This window comes from Anopheles bellator, chromosome X (genome assembly GCF_943735745.2).
Source record: "Anopheles bellator chromosome X, idAnoBellAS_SP24_06.2, whole genome shotgun sequence".
NCBI classification, from domain to species: domain Eukaryota; kingdom Metazoa; phylum Arthropoda; class Insecta; order Diptera; family Culicidae; genus Anopheles; species Anopheles bellator.
In genome coordinates, this window is record NC_071287.1 from 8,077,131 (window position 1) to 8,098,544 (window position 21,414).

The window sequence follows — 21,414 nt, forward strand, 5'->3', positions numbered from 1 at the left end:
GCCGCCTCCGCAGCCACTTCCAGCTCCGAGTCCAGTTCCTCCAACGCGTCGTCCGGGCGCACCTCGAGCCGGTAGCTCCAGCCCTGCCACGCACCCTTACCCTTCACGCCCAGCAGGTACGGTGGTTCCCAGGCGATCCGGAGCAGCTCGGGCGACACGAGCGCCTGGACGTGGCGCGGCGGGTTCACCGGCACCGGGATCGGTTGCTCCGACGTCAGGTTGACGCTGATGCTGAAGTACGTGTTGTTCGACGCGACCGGGAACGCGTTGTGGTAGTAGCTGTCGTGCAGCCGGTGGTAGTCCTCCGCGAACACGTCCGTCCCGTTCGTCCAGTAGAACAGGCCGTGGGCGAGGGCGAGCGAGCGGACCCGCTCGAACCGCGGTTGCTGCGTGTTGTTCCGGATGTCCTCGACCACCTTGCCGTCCAGTGACACCGCCAGCACCGTGTTGGCCCGCTGGTCCGCCACCAGCACGCGGAAGTTCGTGTGGTCGATCGCGAACGCGCCCAGGTGCGGGCTGCGCACGATCTGCTGCGGCCGGATCTCGTGCCGCACCCCGTTCGAGATGTCGCCCAGGTCGAGCCGGAACAGACCACCGGCCGCCGACGCCGCCACCGCCGGATCACCACCCTCGGTGCCGATCACCCAGAACAGGTAGCCGTTGAACGGGTCGACCTCGAAGTAGTCCGGCCGGTGCTGGAGCCCGGCGATCGCCACCGTCAGGTGGTCGCCGGCAAAGTCACAGTGCGAGATCTGCCACAGCTGCGTCGTGTGCGCCCGCCCCAGCACGTACAGGTGATCGTTCAGCCAGTCCACCGACAGCAGCGTCGGCCAGAAGTTCGCCCCCGAGGTCGGGCTGAGGACCGCGACCCGCTCCTGTTCGGCGCCGGGGCGCGACGGTGCCCGCCAGATGAACCCGGCGTCGTCCGAGACGAAGATGAGCCCGCGCCGGATGTGCGTCGCCGTCCCACGGATTTTGTGCGTTTCGCTCCGATAGAACCGGGTCGGTGGATCCGAGAACAGGTTCGAGCTCTGCGTCAGGATCGAGTGCTCCGCGCCGAGGATGAGCGTCGGCAGTAGAGCGCTCTCGTCGGCCCCCCCGCCGCCACCGATGCCGTTGCCACTTCCGGCGGCGCCATCGCCGCCACCGGCACCCATCATGCCACCACCATCGGCTGCCGTTGGCTTCGGGGGCGTCGACACGTGCGTCACCGAGGCGGGCCCTTCTCCCTCCGGGTTGCGCATCGCCACCGACACCGAGTAGTTGCGGAGCGCGTCCAGCTTCTCGAAGATGTAGTACCGGGACGTGCTGGACTCCGGAACGTCCTGCCGCGAGAGAAGCGAAATGAGTGAATCTGGGCGACAAATAGGAGTTGGGTGGGTGCGTGTATGAATGTGGGTGGGGTGAAACACACCGCTAGGCGGACGGACATGCTGGGCTGCGCAGCATGCATGTGTCGTGCGCCGTCGCAGTGGAGATTATGTTGGTGGGTCACACATAATCCATCAAAAAGAGAGAGAGAGAGAGCTAGCGATGCGAGATGCGAGGTTAGTAGATGCGAGGCTCATCATTGGGGGTTAGGGTGTGATAGGGATAATAATGCGTTACGGATAGTCAGATAGGGGGAGAGCAACCTAAAGCAATATTTACACACCATGCACTCGCTAATGAAGAATTGGTGCATCCGCGTCCGGGCGTGCGTGCTTGGGTCAAAAATTCGACCATACGAGAAAAAACGTGCAGACTACATCGGCCACTACACTTAGCCTACCATCCACCCCAAACCCTATCCCAACCGGAGAACTAACGATTCCATTGGCCCACAGTGGAAAGAAGCGGAAAAGGAAAGAGTAAGGACTTAAGTAAACATTCGACTTTAAGTGCTGAAAGTTTCTTCTGGGTACGCTGAAAGTTATGTTTACTTAAAAAGTTATGTTATGTTAAAGAACTCAAAAAAAAGGCAAAAAATTCTGCACACTCACGCCGAAAAACCCCACGTGATCTAAGAACACGCGCTAGAAAGTTGTACGAGAAGGTTCGGACGAGGTACAAAGAATGCATGCTTTTGGGCGACAGGAAATGGAATTTGGACAGCTTCCTGAACCAAAATTTGATCTCGCCACGGCACGGGGAGATGTCCCCTTCAATTTCAAATTTGTATTCGCCAATAAATTTGCACAAAAATTAAAAATATGGCAAGCAATTTACACCTGTGGACAGAAATCAAGTTTTTCATCACAAGCGCGACGATTAACTCAACACTGTACAAGGAATAGTGCCTGAAAAAGCGAGTTCTATCATTTATTAGGTCACACAAAGGTCCGGCTAAGTTTTGGCCTGATTTGGAATGCTGTCACTACAGCAGGAAGGTAGTTCTGTGGTGCGTCGTTTACAATAATGTGGATTTCATCGTAAAGAATATCAACGCACCAAATTGCCTTAAACTCTGCCCAATCGCAATCAATAAGAAGTTCAAGAATACTGGAAAGATGATGCGGGATGCTGCAGAGATGGCGAGAAATTGGAACAAATTAGCCACTGAGGTGGACCAGAAGATTGTGCAGAAAATGATGGCGTGCATTCCAGAGAAAGTTGGCGATTTCATCCGACGACCAACAAAATAAATTTATGAAATTTTCCTCTGAAAGTACATTAAATACCTTCATTTTGACACCTTGACATGTTTTCTAAGTCAAACCAACCCCGAGATAGAGCTAATTCAATCGTTCCCTTTTCGAAGTGGACCATGCTTTAGTTCCACTTGTTTGCAAAATCTTATGTAACCGCAATTCTTCTCTGCAGACCTCTGCTCACCAAACCGTCGTCCGCTTCAAAACTGCTGGGCAAAACCTTAGCAAATTGGTAAGCAAAAGCATCAGTAGACAGTGATGATCTGTAAAACAAGTGACCGAACAGGCTCCAGAGAGTATTTGGGTGTAGCAGGATAAGGAACTAAGCTTACACGGGGCGGTGGTGCTGAATGTGATCTAAACTATTCTTCGTTATCATGAACTAAATTCTTGACCCACAAAACCATAGTTAGCCCTCTGAGCACTAAGTTTTGCTACGTCCGAAACCCTCCCCCCCCCCCCTCCCCACCGTCCACCTCGCTTCCTAACCTCTAAGGATATTACAGAGAGAGAGTGCAAAAAAAATTGGCGAGCAAAAAGCAGCACACATTAGAGAGGCTAACGAAAGAAATGACAGATCAACAAGAAAAAAACAGTAAAACGCAAACAATAACAAACAAACAACAATAACGGGGGGAACCTTGAGGGCGCTGTAGCCTATCGGATGGAGGTCTTTGATCTGGAGGACATATGACAGTACGGGCCCGTTCGGGAAGGGACCCGGCTCCCAGGAGATGGAAATGCGTGAGTGGTCTACCGCAACGGCGCGTACAATGGTCGGCTTGCTGGTCGGCACACCGGCCGGCATCGTGCTGATGATGACGCTCTGCTCCGACGTCAGCACCTGGTCGTGGTTCGGGGACAGCAGCAGCGCCACGCGGAACTGCAAAAGAAACCGGCGATCGGTGGTCAGTAGTAGCCGGAAATACAAACACACATGCAAACACACGCCACTTACGCGATACTTGGTGTACGGTTGCAGGTTGTCCACGCGCACGGTCGAGCTGTCGCCCATGCTCTGGTTCCGGCAGAACTTCCAGTCACCGGCCACCTCCTCGTAGCGCCACTGCACCAGATAGCTCTGGGGGCCACGGTTCCGGTAGCGTGACAGCTGCAGCAAGCGCTCCGGGACCTCCCACTCCAGGGCCAGGGCCGTCGCGGTCAAACTGTCCGCTACCAGGGCCGGTGCGTGCGGCGTTCCGATTTCGGTCTTCAGCCACCGAAAGTACCGGTTCAGCCCGTCGTTGCAGCCCATGATGCAGTACAGCTCGCGCGCCTCCAGAAACTCCTGATTGGTGATGTTCTGCCGGATGCGGAAAACATGTGCCCGGAAGTTAGCAGGGGCAGTGTGTGCGAGTGAGAACAGGTGAATACTTACACACACGTTCTGACAGCTGGACTCTAGCGCCTGCTCCCAGTGTTGGCAGCCAACGGTGCACTGAGGGGGGCGAAACGGACGGAGACAGAGAATTAGAATCAACAGGTGTAGTAGTAGTGTTGCCCGCCCGTGTTTTAAGCCGCTCCCTCACACACGACGATACGGTGTTTAAACCTGGAAACCTAGGGAAGGAACCTCTTTCGCACCCTTGCTACTCAATCATCCCGCCGCAGCTCTAGCAGCCGCGCGTTAATAGATTTAATGGACGCCACTGATTACCGTCGATTGACGGCGGCCCCGGCTTTGGCTTGGCCCCGGGGGGCTTTGTTTGGCTTAGCTACCTTCTCTCGCACACTCACACAGCCGATCGTCTGACCGGAAAGCGGGGGCGGCTGATCGTGTTCCCCCTGATCCGCTTTTTCGGTGTTTTACTGTGGTGGTGGTAGGTAGACTCAGAGCGTTTTGATTGACCCACACAGCGCAACATGCATTATAGAGCCGATAGGTCCGAAAAGCACCACAACCAAAGGGGGAAGAGAGAGAGAGAGAGAGAGACAGAGGTTGACACTGTGACAGTTGTTCACCGGGAATCAGATGGCATCTAACTAAACAGAGCGCGCACTTGCATCTGTGATATTGGCCCAAATTCTTCAAACTGTTTACACTCAACACGGCTCAATGGTTAGAACCGTGCCCCCGCATCACATTCGCTGCTACACGGAGTAAGTAGACAGATGTGTGCGGTGTTGACATATGTGACACCAGAAACTGACCACGTTTTGTTTGTCAATCTTCTCTGCTTTTTATGGCAGGCATAGCACCGGCCGGCACCGGCTTCATTAAGCGTTCTTGTATTCCTCCATTTTAATGTACTTGCCAGACTAGCTAAAACGTTCGAATATTGTGTGGCGTGTTCTGCGATTGGGGTTAGTATTCTGCGTAAGGCACTAATCGAAAAAAATAGTGATTCGGTAATTTTATGTTGTTTTTTTTTCGTAACTATTTCTCTTAACGTGTTTATTTGTAGCTATTTGGCACAGACGGTTGCCCCAAAAAGCCTTCCTGCGACAGAGATACGGATATGGTGATGCTGCTAAACGATGGTATGTAATCGATAAATAATGTTCAAAAAATGGTTGCTCGATCCGGAAGAGGAGCCGGGCACACTGGAGCTCCCGCAAAACCTCAAGAGAGGGGACACGTCGTCAGCGATTGTTGTCGCCACATGCTTGCTTCAAAGGGTGCTGAGAAACGAGAACGCTAAGGTACTCTTCTCTGTGATTGTTGATCGCATTGTGGCACCCTTTGCAAAATCCAGAACTAAACACTACTACTACTGTCGCTTGTGATGTAATGAGACGGGTATCAAGATCGGGGGAGCGATGGACCTTGCGTCACCCTGCTTGCTGGTGATGCTGGAAACTTGGATCCAATTAATCGAATCGTTGTAAAATGTTGGTAGGTGATCATTCCACGTACTAGCTGTATCTTGAAAACTGTAATTCCCACACTGGGGGAACTGTTCAAAATGGTACTGACTCCAAAAACACACGGCTACAGCGTTAAGCCGATTGCTTAGAATAGGATAAGCAAATCTGGGGTGCTGTTATAGATCCTCCTTAATTCTCGGATCACAACCCATCACGAGGATCCGCGAACCGCATAATCGAGCGTGAATTCGCACACGTTAAAAGTATTTGCTCCAGAGAAACCTTTATTGAGCCGAACTCCGTCGAGCCTATGGTTCGAAGATGTAAGCAAGGCGCTCTGAAAAATCGAAGGAGCTTTACTACAAAATAAGCTTACCCTACTTATGAATCAGGTATGCAAAAAGATGCACATTAAAAAATGTATTCAATTGTGGTAGGTAGAAATTGAATTGTCAACAATTAAAACACTATTCAAACATTAATTCTACACCACTAGAGTCCCAGCGTGCACCAGCCCTTCCATGCGGCGTTTTTCCACGTCCCACAGCTCGTACTCATACTTTGGACTCCATGGAAGGTTGCGCATCGGTCGGTGTATCGATAGTTCGTCGATTGGCACACGGGGCGCCAACTAGCTGCTGACGAGTTGATATCGATCAATAGAGCAAACGAGCTAATACGTCAAGCAATATGCAATAATAGCATGATATGTCCCACTGGCCCCCTCCCCTCGTTGGATGTGCTGCATGCCGCCGTCAGTGAACAGCAGTTTGATGGGGAGCACAGATTGCACATTGCCGCTGCCGCCACATTGCGCCTTCCACATTCGAAAGGATCCTAATTCCGCAAATAGCGCACGCGCGCGCCCTGGAGCCGCGCAGATGATGCATGGGGTAGAGGAGTAAATTGATGAATGAATCGAAGTATGTATGAATGAACGGGCCCCGCGCGAGCTCGGGGTTCTCTCTCCACCATTGTGGTGTTGTGCTGTCCACTGTGTGTTCTGCCGGCGGCGGCGACGGCTCCTCTTCCGCTAACTAACCTACGAGATGATGATGATGCCGAACACTACTTACTCGCGTTGCGCTCTGCGGGGTCGAGGTCGGGCGTAATAAATGGTGGTTGGTGGCGGTTCGCAAAAGAACACGCACCGCCCGAGAGCGATGATAAGCCGCGACCGCGCGGCGCGCGACTACTATTAGAGTGTGCGGGTGTGTGGGTGTGTGTTGAGTAGCTCCAGAGCTAGGGTACCACACAACACAATTGCAGGAAGTGCATCATCAAGCCCGCTTCCCATCAACCGCCACACCACCCACCTCCTCGGTGGTGGATGGGACGGGGAAAACGAAAGCAACGAGATCCTGCTTCGTGATAATGTAGCTATGCTAATTAAAGCAGACAAGCATATGCCACTGCGCCCCAATGGACGTTGAATGCTCTTTGCGCGGTTCCCCGTGGAAGTCCGGCAAGAGGTGTGTACCATATACCGGAGGAGACCGTGATGGTAGTATATGATAAGTTGAGATGCTTCTGCGGCTTTCAAGCCAACAGAGTATTCACCCAAGGACGCTAATAAGAGGTCCGTCGCGCGATGGATAGAATTTGTTGGGGCGAACCTAATGTTCGTTCAAAACCAATGGAAAAAGAAAGTGCAAAAAATTCAATGAAATTTATGTGCAGCGATAATTATTTTCGCAATTTCATTTAATTACGTGCTTAAAAGTATTGTATAAGTTTGGCTCAAAAGAAATCGATCATTTTCTGGGTAGATGACTTTAGTGATCGGATATCTCGTTAGGTAGCGATCGAACAATTTCATTTCTCACTTCACACTGAAATAAATGTTTGACTGTTTTGACCGGAGACAACCAAAATTGCCCAACAGAAAAGATGTTGTGTTCAGGGCAACGCAAGACCACACACGTCTATAGTGACTCGCCAAAAACTCCGAGAGCTTGGCTGGGAACTTTTAATGCATCGACCGTATAGTCCCCGGGGAGCTTTTTGCCCGTAACGACCAAGGACCTTCTATAAGGGAGGCCAAATGAAGCTATCTTTAAAATGACAACAAATTATACAACAAAACGGTGCATATTTGAAACCAATTGGAGCGGATCGGAAACATGTTAAAAAAAGTTTTGAAATTCACGCAAATATAATGGATTTTCTTTTAGACAAACTTATGTATTACACCGGATGGTCTGTCTTTCACAGCTGTTTATTCATTCCGGGGTACGTTTGGGCATTAATCTCATCTGCCGATCGTAAGTTCCAAAACGTCCTAGATTACTTTGAACCTTCCCACTAGCAATTTTATATTCAGCGCAACGATTGAAGACACTACGCACCAACGGCAAACAATACACGATCGATTGAAAGAAAGAGAAAAGCTATCAAACTACTAATTAGGATCTAGAATTACTTGAGGTAATATGATTCTTCCCGATGTTAAGCGCTGCAAGGTCTTCCATAGGCCAAACCCAAATTTGCAGCAGTATACATTAGGACCAGGATTAGATATCGCCCGGTGGCTTGGTGCCCCTGAGCAGAATGATCCGTACGCAGAATGAGCAGTACGTCCGACCGTCAGTGCCAAGTTTCCAGCGCAGTGTCCCCAAGTGTTCCAATATACGTAGAGTCTATCATCCAGAGAACTCAACAGTACTCTAGCAGAGAGTAGTACCTAACCGACCTAGCAGCGCGTACCACGTGGAAACCGTATGGATGTGTGACGAAGCACCAGTTCCGCTGTTTCCCACACAGCAGCCAGGGAATCGATACATCACCGGGGAAAACATTCGATCGATGTGTGTATGTGTGTGGAGCGGAAGACACTCTTACCAACACTTACCTCTTACAGGGCCTAGGCCGGCGGGCCCGATCTAAAGATAATGAGAGCCATCATCGCGCCCTTCAGAGGCGATGACCACAACCGCGGCGGACCTCGGACCTCGTAGTACTCGACATGTGTCGACGGCAGAGACTCGTCGATCGAGTGCCGAGTTGGAGTAGGGCTGCCCCACACAGCCCCTCCACAGCTCGCTCCGCTCGATCCTGATTATCCGCTCGATCGACGCGTCGGAGTGACAGTGAAAAACAAAACCAACCACCGACAGAGAGGAGAGCTCGAGCTCGGAGAGCCCATATGGGTGTCACGTGTTTTATTGGGTCGCCGCCAGCCACCGTTTTCGAAATCGAAACTCTTTCGAAATCGAAGACTTTCGCACGCTGGCACATACTCTCTCCACATCTCGACTGGACCAGACGACGTACGTACGTACGTGACCGTGGCGAAATCGGGTCCACCCACCCTTCAGGAATGTGAGCGGGGGGTTCTCGCTTCCAGTTTTAGGGGAGAATGCGCTTTTGGCACCCCTATTTCGGCAGCGAGCTCGCGCCCAGTTGAACGGAACGGAAATTTCATAGACAATTAGGCGCAGCAGACCAGCAGCAGTATGGTGCTGGGTGTGAAGTAGCTAGCTGGTGACGTTTTCTCTCGTACAGTGGGGATGTCGCGGGCGCGCGCACGCAGCGCACACATGTGCCCGACACATGTTCCCCCCTCCGAGAACACAACAACAACAATCGACGAATTTACATTATGAGACGGACCAAAGTATGGCCTGGATCCAGCAGAGTCGATGAATGATTCCACCGAGCGCTGACGGGAGCCGGCCGGCCGGCCGTCCGGGTGTGCCCCAACCGATGATGGGCAGCGATGCCAAATGGGCTGAAAAGTCCCTGGCCTAAGGGGGGGAAAAGGGCGTTTTTTTTGTGGTCCAAATTGGATCTCGTGCAATTTCGGATTTCAAACCCTCCAATTCATCCTACATAATGTTCACCGTTGATGGTACTTCACTTCTCAAGAGATAGTCGCTGAATATTACAGTGAGGCGTGAAGTCCTCAGTGAAGTGATGGATCCATGTTTCTTCCAAGTTAACATAAAGACGCAAAAATCTGGTTTTTTTTTTCAGATCAGAATCATCAAATTTGTTCTTGGTTTTTGGTCTACGGTAACCTACGGTCCACAACGTTCCGAATCATCCGTGTCTTTGTTAGCAAACCAATGTATTAAAAATGACAAAGCTCCAGTGTCGAGCTCTTAGTACAATAACTCGCCCCGGCTTATTTATAGAATATCATGAAATTTTAACAGCTTTCTTTTGAAGGGTTTGTTACTATCTACAATGCAGACTAGCGCTATTGATGGGCTATAGACCCGGGACTTTTCAGCCCATAATGTTGAAGAGCCGGAATTGATCGAGCCGCTGATGATCGGGATCGACGGAATTGAAGCTGTGGCGCATTCCAATAGTGTGTTACTCTGCCATCGGGTGCCATCGGGGGTGTTGCACTGGGATAATAAAATCCCGACGAGAGCCTCTTTGCCTGCTGCTGTAAGACCTTCTCTTTACCACATCATGACCGCGTGCTGTACGCCCCCACCGACATCGTAAAAACTCAAACCAAATCCAAACCAAAAAACTATAAAACATTAACAAGCGTAAACGCAGGTCCGGCAAGCCACCACGCGACATGTGCACACCAGGGGCACCGTCCGTGTCCAAACATCCCCAGCTGGATGGTCCCTCCATTGTCCGAAGAAGGCGAACTATCGGAGCAAGTAGATCGACCTCTCTACGTGTCCTTTTCTCTTGTGGTGCCCTCTTGTTCGCGCGGGTGTGGGGGGCATTTGCATCCAAAGACGGACGCTGGCAAGTACCATCTCCTGCCCTCGCGGTTCGGTTATTGTTTCGCGCACCCAACTCTGACCCCGCCCGGCCAGTTGTGCACCATATTGCGCGCGCGCCGCACAACCGCAAATTAATTAGACGTCATTAAAGAGCCATTATTGCGCTGCCCTGCGCCGCGCTGCAAGCAAAGCCAAGTGTCGTGGCATTCCCAGTGCACCACACCGCACACGCTGCGCCGTTGCCGGATTTTCGGGAGCCGAATTTTCGGGTACCGAATTTCGTTGATTTTTTTTATTTCAAATGGCGGCACGTTCAAGCCATTCCAGGGGTGTCCTTAGGCTCCGGCCCGGGTCCGGGTCCGGCCCGATCCCTGACACCATAATTCCGGATTCGATCCTTTGTTTTTCCGCGGTCGGTTTTACGAGCAGATCAGAAGCGTCCTCGTAAAACGCGACCCGCAGGACGGACGCTTATTGCGATCCACGCGGCGGAAGCATCGTAAACGCCGGCAACAATGGGAGCTCACACTCCGAAGAATTATCCAAAGCACAGAAAGAGCGATAACCGCATAAACAACACCGGTGGGGACCACCCCCATTGGTCCCTTGACGAGGATTCGCTACGAACAGAGACGAGACGTGACATGGGCTTGATTTTTTTAATTTTTCGCATTAAACCATTTTCGCAGTGTCGCTTCCTTCCGTCAAAACCTCAGTTCAGGTGGTTCTTGCACCGACGAGACCTCACGCATCCTCGAAGATCAAACAACGGCGGAGATTTGCATTGACCCCATCATACTGCTGAAGGGGCGGTGGTGATGATTTATGGGGGACCGCCCAGACTTTAACGATCGGCAGCTTTTGTTCGGTTTTACGGCCGTCTTGAAATTGGCATTTCTGCATTTCTTGAAAATTCGCTACCAACGGCCGATCCGATCCGGGGTCTTTTGTGTCCCTCCCCCGCAAGCAAGACTCACTCTGACTGTGTTCTGTCGGCGAGTGAAAGTCATTCTAGGTTCTGCAATTGCATCGATCTCGACGGAGCCTATCTTCACGATCGGTTCCAGTTTATGGCCGAACCCCATCTCGAAAGCAACCAGCGGGCTCTTACTTCACTCCGACAGGGTAGCCAAAGAATGGTGGAACCCCGATGGACCCCACAATCGCGATCAGTTTTATCGGTTTTTTAGGAAATCCCTTCGCCGCGTCCAGGAGTTGGGATTTCGGCGTTTCTTGAGCACAGGTGAAAGTCACTCTAGGTGTTTCAATTGCTTCGATCACGCCAGCTTCTCATTCTAGGTTCCTGTGTTGGAAACTTATTTTGATCCAGAGGCAGACGTTCTTAAACGTACCTCGGACCCAGTTTCTCTCGATTGTATGGCCACCGATGAGAGGGAAGAGTTAGAAAAGCAGCAAGTAGGGCCCAGCAAGAGCTATCGATGACTCATGGATGACTCATTCTTTGAGCAGTGGCGTCATGATGATTTCATGTTGCAATTCGTCTAACACCATAACGTGCATAAATCTAATTGCGTTGCTTTTCTGGGACGTACCCCTCCTCTTTCTTGGGAGGATCGTAAAATCCGTGCGCCCAAGCCATGAACTGGCAATGGGGTTGACGACTCGAGAGAAACGCACAGCGGAGAAGAAACAATTGTACGGATGGTGCGTCGCAATGACGACGAACCCCACACGCACCATGGTGGCTGGTCGGTCGGTGTCGGATCGCGCGCGCCGATCGCGATCCGTTCCGGTCGATTTTACGACCGAAGCAAAACATTCCCGAAGGGCGCACCAGGCACGCCGTACGGACTCTCTTGCTCCGGTGGTCCGAGGAAATCGGCCATGATCGGCCAGCGGGCTTTGTGCCGGTTTTATGGCCGACACCAAAACAACATCTTGGAGCGGGACTTTCTGCGCTGCGAAAATGTGCTCCCCCAACGGCCAGTCGAAGTGCGCTGTGCACCCCTTCATTCCCAGGATCCCTTAATTGCGCATCGGTTTTGGAGTCGGTTTTACGATCGCAAGCAGAGAAATCCTCATCAACTCGACTTGACCCGATTCGGGGCAGAGGTGACGATCGCCAGGGTGATCATCGATGACTCATAGCCACTTTATCCGCAAGTTGGACACCCTTCGAGTGGTTTCCCCCTGCTGTGTTTCGCGTTTTGCAATCTTCTCGATCTTTCTCAGGTCCTTCAAACGTAGGGCTTGTGGCATATTGGGACACATTCAGGTGACTCGCGAATCGTTGTAACGTTTGCGTGTAGCATTTTCGTCCAAAAGTTCTTGTAGTTCCGCGTCTTCGACCTTTGTTGGAGGTCTCCCGCGGCTTTGACATGCTTTGTGAAGTCACACAATCGCCAAGTTTTTGTTTTTATCACCCACCATCCGATTTTTGGTATCAACATAGATTTCAACAGCCGAGCTAGCCCGGGATAGGGCTCTCCTGTAGTCCTGGAGGAAATGCCACAGCTAATCTTCTTAAGTCAGATTAAGTTAACTATCAAGTAATGCCGGTGCCGGTTGTCTAAGATTAAAAAAAATCAGGGCAGCGATCGGGTCAAGAAACTACTTTTATGTTCTTGCTTCATTCTTTAGTCCGGTGGTGATGACTCAGGAAATATACGATCCTTCCCCACAGACCGATGATGCGCTGCTCAATGCAGTATGTAAAGCGCGGACTGTAATATTGATAGTGTACGCGATAAGCTGCTTGCTGTCATCGCTCTCTGTCAGAGGATTAACGCACCCCATACGGTTCAACAAACAGAATAAAGTCCCCGTTGGTCGTACGGGACGGGTTGAAAACTAACGGCCGTGCCCTACGCTTAGGTCACCGCGTTGTGCGAGACCCTCAGTTACTCTGATGCTCTGGGCCGGGGGCTCAGTCAGGACTATGCCGTGCGCATTGGAAAAACGCATCGACCGACCAAGAACTAAACAACCTGTTGGTCACCCGTCATGTGTGCGTCCACCCCGTCACTGCAACAGGTACTTTCGGTCAACCGGCACGCACAACCGAGGCCGTTCCGGAAGATGGAACCCTTCCCTTGGGTTCCCCCATTGCCGGTGTTTGTTGGCCGGAGCTACGCTTGAGCTACCAACTCTCTCTCTCTCTCTCCGGGGGGAGCGCACACATGTGAACGAACACCCAACACACCTGTTGTGGTTTGATGGTGGACTTTCTGGGACTCCCTCTTTGTGGGTGTGCATAGTTTTGATGATTTTTTGAATGTTTTTGATCGTTACGACCACGTTTGACGTTTGACGGCACGGAGTTTTTATAATACTTTTCAAGCCATTTGCTTCGCTTGAACGGTAGTTATTTGCCATCAAGAAGCAGCACAACACACGAAATTGTCTATGATCCATTATTTTGACAATAACAATAACAATAACAAATCAAATCAAATATGGTTTGGACATAGTTGGGTCATCAAATGTACTCTGCAGCATTTTCAACGACATCGACATTTTAACATTTTGTTTGCAACACAAAATTTCGCCCAATATCCTTGGCCAATCGAATTATTAAGTTGGCTAAACAGAAATCCATTATTTTTGGGTGAAATTCAAAACTATATTTATCAGGTTTCCAATAGTCCGATTTGCGTCAAATATGCACCATTTTGCTGGAAAATTTGTTGTGGCTTTTTCAAAATACCTTTATAGTGCCTCTCTTGTAGAAGGTTTAGGTCGTTATTGGCGAACACCTCGAGCAATCAATTTTCACAATCCTTTTTTGATCTCAGTTTTTCATCCCTCAGGAAATTTTGTAATGCGTGAAAACGGTGTCAATCGCTTGGTGCAAGGTCCGAACTATACTGTGGGTGCATTAAGACTTTCCAAAAAATCAATTACTGGTCAGCTTCGAACTTTGCAGTAATTGACAGTTGAGGTCTGAATTTAGTGTTTGGCTACATGAAAGCAACTCAGAATAAACGATTCCTTTCAAGTCCCACCCAAATACCCAGTAGATACTTCCTAACCGTTATTCCTCGTTCGACCACCGGTTAAGCTGCTTCACCACGCTTACACCTCGATTTGGTGTAAATAGGATTGCGCCCAAACATCGAGCTTCTTTGTGAACCCAGCATTGCGCAAATGGCTTTAAGCTGTTCGATGATTGATTCTTAGTTTCTGGACGATGCTCTGATTACTAACATGCCGATCAACTTTGATTATTTCTGTGATTTTATCTATATTTTCGTTGACGTGTCTATCTGTGCGAGGTGCATCTTTAACATCGAAAATAACTGAAGCGGGTCGACGGAACCAAAATTGCACCTAACTAGCTGTTAGAGTATCGGCAGTATAAAAGCCATGCAAAGTTTCAGCGGCCTAGCTTGAATTTTCGCCTTTTTCAAAGAAAAACTGTAAAATGTAACAAATTTTCCCTTCCCTTCCCCATTTCTCCATTGTTAACACCCTGTAACCCACAAACGAATGGAACAAATAATTAACAGTGAATAAACATTTTTTAAAGTGTAAAGTATCAGCTTTAAAACGAGCCTAAACTTGAAACTGTAAGATCGATACCTCACGAGATATCAATCACTAAAGCCATCTTCCGAGAAAATAATGGATTTCTTTTTAGCCAACCTAATATTAAAAATCGAACCAGCAAAAAATTAACTTGTTCGTAATGAGCGATGTAAAATAAACCTAATGCCAAATCGCGATGAAAAATTGACATTAGGACAAGTGGCAGCTGTATCAAGCTGCAGGAAAACAACTCTTTTAAAACATTTAATTACTTTTACAATTTTACAATTTTACAACAATACAATATAATACAATACTTTACACTATACTTTACTTTACTTTACACTATACTTTATACTTTACAATACAACATCATGCTTTGGCAAGCGGTACTTACCTGCTTTATGTAGCAATCGTTGCCACAGCTGACATCAATGTGCTCGGTAAAGCTCGTTCGGTTCTGGTGTCCGGTGGCCGGCGTGCCCAGACGATGAAGAAGCGATCAGATCGAGGGCACCACGAGGCAGGCGCACGGAAGATACATGGAACGTGAAGTGAAAAGAGAGAGTGTGTAGAAAGGTTAGAATTTTGTCATTTTTCCATTCAGTTACGGCATTACGACATCAAATATCCCCGACATTTGCACCACGCGGACGAAGATGTCCAGAGGAGACCACAAGCCGGCAAGTGCTGCTTGAAAAACAGGTTGCGCCACATAAACCCTCTCTCTCTTTCTTTCTAAATATGGTTGTATCCTTTTTTGGGCTACATTTTTGTAATGTGCTTTCGGCGACGCTCTACTTTCGGGTGTCTGTCTGGGTCGACTCTGGGTTGCACTTTCGAGTGCGCCCAAGTGAAGCAGCGCCCGACGCGGTCTTGGTCTTGTCTTCATAGGTTCTCGGACACTCCGCTTTTTCGCTCTCTTTCGCCGCCACCCGCGCGCTACTTTTGTTTGTTTACGCAACATGAGTTAAAAATGTTTCAAGGATATGCGCGCTGCTCTGCCTTCGGCGACAACGACGACGACAGGATGATGCTGATGTTGAGATGTTGATGTGGTAGCAAATAAACAATAACAACTCGCCGGGCGCCGTCTGGAGAGGGTACGTTGTTGGACCGATCGGAGTCCTTTTCTCCGACATCCCGTTGTGGTGATACCCGTGGAGACCCGTACCCGAGAGCCTACAGTAAGTAACTAGCATTGCTACTGCACCTTGCCTACATAGATAACAAGTCCTGTTCTTCCTTTACAGGGCCTGAGGCTGAAAGAGTCCTCGCCAGCCCCAGGCAGTTATTCTGGGGCGATTTCACATCCTTAGTTGTTAGTTAATGCTAGGCTGCTCAATAAGTTTGTAGCCTCTGTGAGAAAAATACATTTTTACGGTTTCAAATACACTTTACATTATTCAGTATGATCTCCCTGAACATCAATACACCTGTTTCAACGAGACTCTTATTTACTTTAATTCATGGATTATTGCCATTTGTTGCATTGGGTGAATTTCAACATTTTTAGTGAATGCGGTACCCATTGTGCAGACACCTTTCTGAAACCCAATACTTTAGTCAAAATATTAGTTATACTGCTCAATGAGATGGCTAGCCCTCATACTAAATTTCTTTAAGTGATTCGACGATTTTACAATACGATATCCTTTTTTCTTTTTACGATTTCAGGTGTTGAGTCTGTTTTTTTACGTTTTTTACATGGATCGTCTTGAAAGCTAGCATGACCACATTTGAACTGAGAAACCCCCCTTTTGACCCTCCAATTGAAGTGGAAGAGCTTTTATACACTTTCAACATACGTTCATAACCTTCCTTTCTTTTCAAACTTTGTAAAAATAAAAATTAAAACACTGCGCGATACTTGATTTTTTCCATTGTAAAAAATTTTGTGACATGTCGATACTAAATGACTAGTAAAAAAATTTAGGGACCGATTGAAAAGAAACTTAATATACGTTCATATGAAGAGTGTACCATTATAACATAAAAATGGGCTCGTAGCACGCCCCTTTGTTATCAAAGCAAAGAACTTATTGAACACACTAGCATTTTGTACCACAAATTTAAATAAATTAAAATTATTCAACTAACGTTACTGAAACTGATTCATTCGTTATTCGCTACATGCATCATTTTAGTCACTGAGAGCGTTCATCGTATCATCTCATCGATTTATGGTAGTTTCGCATGAGCCTCGTTTTTCCAGTCCAGAACTGAATCGTGAATATGAGATTCTCTTGAGAACGCCCCAAGAGATTTGCATATGTTTAAAGAACGAACCGGTTTCGCAAGGTCTACGCCCAAATTGGCGCAAAAATAAACGATACCATGGATAAGGGTTTTTAAAGCATAAATTGCTATTTTTATAACAAATGATGATGGATTCGGTAAGAATGCAGAGGTATCGGTAGTGTTGGATTCAAGAAGACACCTCTGAATGCCCTCTAAGCGGGTGGTGTCACCTTGCGATCCAATGTGTCCGACGTCCGAAAAGAAAAACGATTATATTTATGCAACATAGTTTAATATTGTTACCGATTTCAAACTGATCGTTTTTTTTTGTGTGTTCTCGGCGCAACCTCGTATTTGTGTGCAATAGTTTTGTAGGAAAGACAGAGTTGTGTGTCAATAATAATGGGTAGAATTTTAACCTCGTTAATGCCAAATTACATTAAATTAATCGAATTAAAAAAAGACACCTGAATATGTTAGGTCCCCCCAAATAAATCATAGCAAACCAGAGCAAAAATAAATAAAAAAAACGATGGTCACCAATCCGGATCGGAAGGGGTTTCCCGCAGCACCACCACCATACGCACAGCATTCGATTAGAGTCTGGTGACTTTTAAATCTCCCATTTGGGGATCGATCACACGGGCCCGAGAAACACGATCACTTTTTACGAGGTGTGTTTAAATATTTTCGCGACTTATGAATTTCCGCGTGTTACGGATTTATTATCGTGGGGCCGAAATTCTGCCATTTTGAGTGATCAGTCCATATTTTGGGCAGCTCTTTTGCTTGGACGTGTTTTAGCTCTTCGTCGATTTTTGTCTGCTCCAAAAAAGTGGATGGCAAAGAATCTGTACCAAATTGCTCTCCGTTTGCTATTTCAAGCACTGATTGGAACACCCCAACATAAACCCAACATATCAACCCACCCCATACATTCGGTGACATAACCCACCCAAAAAGCTGACGTGGGTCTGACGATGAATGAAAACCAATGGTGATGGTGGATGGCACCGCCGTCGTGCGTGACCAAAAGGCAGCATCCACCACAAGAGAGGCAAGAGCAGTAAAAAAAATTAGATAATGCCACGTTGGATAACATATAATTTAAATAGATTTAAATCGAAACATTTTCATTTCAATCATTTTGATACCTTAGACTTATTGAATGGCTGCAATCCCAAAGTGGAATATCTCTGTACTCGTCCCTTCCAAGCATTTATGTTTCATAAAGTTCCAATTTCCAGTAAAAATAAGCCAAGCCATCCCAGCAGCAGCAGCAGTAGCAGAGAGCAGTGCCGGAGCCAGGCCAAGGGTTGAAAAATCGGACAACGGAATCGGTCAACGGAATCGGTCGAATCATCAGCGCCGCCAGCAGCGGAAGGGTTTGCCGGTGCTGGTGGTGGTGTGTGACGGCGGCCCTTTCCGTTTTCATGAATATGAGCATTTAAACCGGGCACGGCGGGCTGGTGGTGATGGATCGGTGCGCGTTTATGCTCTGTTTTGTTCTCATTCGAAACTCTGTCTGTACACACTGCTGTACACAGTGCGCGCATGCATTCATTAGATCCCGCTGCCCCGGAAGTGGGGTGGCTTCCGGATGGGGCGGCCGCCTCCTGCTGAACCGTCATTAATTCAAATTGAGCAAATTGGTGTCCTCGCAGCAGCGTAGCCGCTGGGAGCGCAGACCCTTAGCAGCAGCCAGCCACCAGCAGCAGCACCAAAATACGCGCGCAAAGAGAGAGAGAGAGCGAGAGAGAGCGAGAGAGAGCGAGAGAAAGAGAGAGAAAGAGAAGAGGATGGTAGGAAATATGAGCCCCGCCACTGAAGCGTCGAGTCAAAACAATCGAGCGAGAGATGCGAAGGAAACCAGAACCAAAATGACCACCACCAGGAATCAGCAGGAAACGTAAACAAATGTGACCAAAAAAGGAACCAAACAGAAATCGGGACGAACGAGCCGGCGGGCAAGGACAGGCGGTTGTTGAGTTGTTTAACTTTTACTTTCTCTCTCTCCTTCATTTACTTCTAGGAGTCCCAAACACTGGACTTCTGATTCTGGCTTCGGTAGCGTCAATTGGCAGCGATTCCCACAGGATATGGCCGGCAGTGCAGTGCGCAGTCGGTGTTGTCCGGCCACTTCCCGGATTAATCTCTGGCCGGGGGGGTTTTGTGGGTCGGGATTGTGTGGTTAACGACGACCGCAGCACGCACACACACAGCCAATTTATTCCAGGAAGGGAGACCTCCAGCTCGGGATTAAGGATCCAGAAAAATTGGAGCTTACAGGCAGCGCCGTTGTAGGGTTTCTTCAAACACACGGTCCCACGGTGATCGCGGGATCACCCCGAGGTTGCTATATGTGTGTGCCTGTGTGTGCAGGGAGAGTTCAATTGGCTGGCAGAGAACTGGATCACGCACGAAGATATCGAGAATATTGTACCTCCGGAGAATTGGCGTCTATTATTCGGGGTGCGATGCGAAAAAAAAAGATAAATAATGCTGATAAAAAATCAGTGCGTTGCGCACGTGATCGAACCACCTCCCGTACCAGGCCCATTTGCAGTGTCCAAACATTCGAGAGGCACTGGACCACCGGGAGCATTCGTTAAAAGCCAATTAAAAACATAAACCACACAGCCCCCCCGTGTGGCGTCATCAGAAACGCAGACGCGCTTCAGAATGCAGAAACGCATCAGAAACGAAAGACACGCTTCACGAAACGTTAGAGCTGCACTCTCTGTACAGTCGCGAGGCGAGCCCCGAGTGAGATTGTGACACTGTGTTTTTAATGGCTTTTTAATGAACTAAAACGGAGGATGCCTATTGGGGGATATGGAGGGGGTGAGGTAGCATTGTCTCACTGAGGCGATGAGTCATTCACATTCCTCACCCGGTAGGTGGATCAGGATCGCACACTCCGCAGATCAGTTACACCAGCGAGGCGAAGTGTCAGTAGCCCAACTAGATATAACTAAAAAGACGCCAATTTTGCCAAATGACAACCCGCGTCCCAAATGATATTATATGGTTGTGTTATTTTTCTTGATGGATCTTTCAGCGATTTTGGGTAGATATGTTCAACTGCTCAACTGGACTCCCCACCTAGCGAAGCGGCGCACCTGTTATCCAGGTCAGAATAGAACACCATGTTTGTTGTGAACCAAAGTCAAACGGTTGCGTAATTGTGGTCGTGGATTCGCGCACATCATCTATGGCATCTGGCGGAGGAGACCCAGATTTCTCCTTTTCGTTCGGACACTTTAGACAGACTACTGTCATCAAATTGTGAGGGGCCAAATACTTCGTTCGTAGTAGTGCTGTAGTTTGTTGGTTAATGTTCAACAAATACTCTTCAGAGCTTATCAAACAAAAATTATTCAGAGGACTCCAGACTTTCCAGAATTTCTTGTCTTGTGGAGAAATTCACGAGTTTTGATTTCCAATATAGAATTTCCAATACCAGAATTCCAGAATTCAGGTATTGAACACCGTAGGGGCTTATTACTTTTTTTTGGCACGAAGATACATTTGCTCATTATAAGGAGGATTAGCTGGTTTATTGCCAGCGCTACACTTCAGAGACATTCAGGCGACCCCCGGCCGGCAGTGACCCTGCTCTGCTGATCCCCCGTGTGCCGTCTGTCAAAGGTGCCATTAAATTAGTAAACCAGTGTCACCTACCACACACACATCCACATTGTTAGCAAGGCAATAAATGATAGTCAAGCACGTGTGCGTAGGCGCGCGTGCGGACTCGGCCGTTTGACGGATGGGAACAAAACAAAACGAACGACTTCCCGAGATCCGGGGCCGGCCGGACCGATCTATCCGCCGCCGCCGCGCGGTGTAATTAGCAACCGAATCTGGGCCCCCTCCGAGGCCAACCCCACCCCGCCCTAGAGGCCAACGTGTAACGCGCGGACATCTTCCCGCGTCCACCCCCTCACTCACTCTCGTGTAGCAGTAGAAGAAGAATGGAGAATTGCCGAGATCGAGAGCCTTGCTAACCAATTAACTAATCAACGCGCGCGCGACGCTGTTTGTTGGGTCAAACGATCGCGATGGAAGAGCCGAAGAGCCACACACACATCCCACATACCGCCACCACCACCGCGCCTTACAACAACCTACCGGAGGTGGTTGAAATTAAAATAATGCGACCGCGGCGCAGCAACCGCAAAATGTGACAGCAGCTTTGATAGAGAAGCGGAAGAAGTGAGAGAAGCGGAAAAGAAAATATGAAAAGGGAGAGAAAAAGAGAAAAAGTGAACGCGCGAAAAGCGAAGAGCAGAATACGGAACGGAACAACACACAACAGGAGAACAGAGTGGAGAAGAGAACGCGTGAAGCGTGAGCACGCTCAACAGGAAGAGGAAAGGCGGCCGACGCCGCCGTCACCCCTTTTGACAGATGACAGGAGGAGATCGAGATCAACCAAAAACAGAAACAAAGTGGACAACAAAAATGAGAACAAGTGCGCAACCCTCCTGCCGCCTGCACCGACACAAGTAGCAGCAGCGCGGGGGCCCTACTCCCACGCACATGTGCGG

At 48.9% G+C, this 21,414-nt stretch overlaps 1 protein-coding gene across 1 annotated transcript in view; it reads right to left on the reverse strand.

Moving 5' to 3' along the window:
* LOC131213450 (protein sevenless) overlaps positions 1 to 21,414 on the reverse strand; it is a 42,489-nt gene that overhangs the window by 8,703 nt on the left and 12,372 nt on the right. The window contains exons 3-8 of the mRNA XM_058207491.1: positions 15,018 to 15,080; positions 4,009 to 4,068; positions 3,589 to 3,933; positions 3,271 to 3,513; positions 1,161 to 1,325; positions 18 to 1,088 (exon numbers count right to left, since the gene is read on the reverse strand). Of these exons, the coding sequence (XP_058063474.1) occupies positions 18 to 1,088; positions 1,161 to 1,325; positions 3,271 to 3,513; positions 3,589 to 3,933; positions 4,009 to 4,068; positions 15,018 to 15,080 (1,947 nt within the window). The remainder of the gene's footprint in view (positions 1 to 17; positions 1,089 to 1,160; positions 1,326 to 3,270; positions 3,514 to 3,588; positions 3,934 to 4,008; positions 4,069 to 15,017; positions 15,081 to 21,414) is intronic.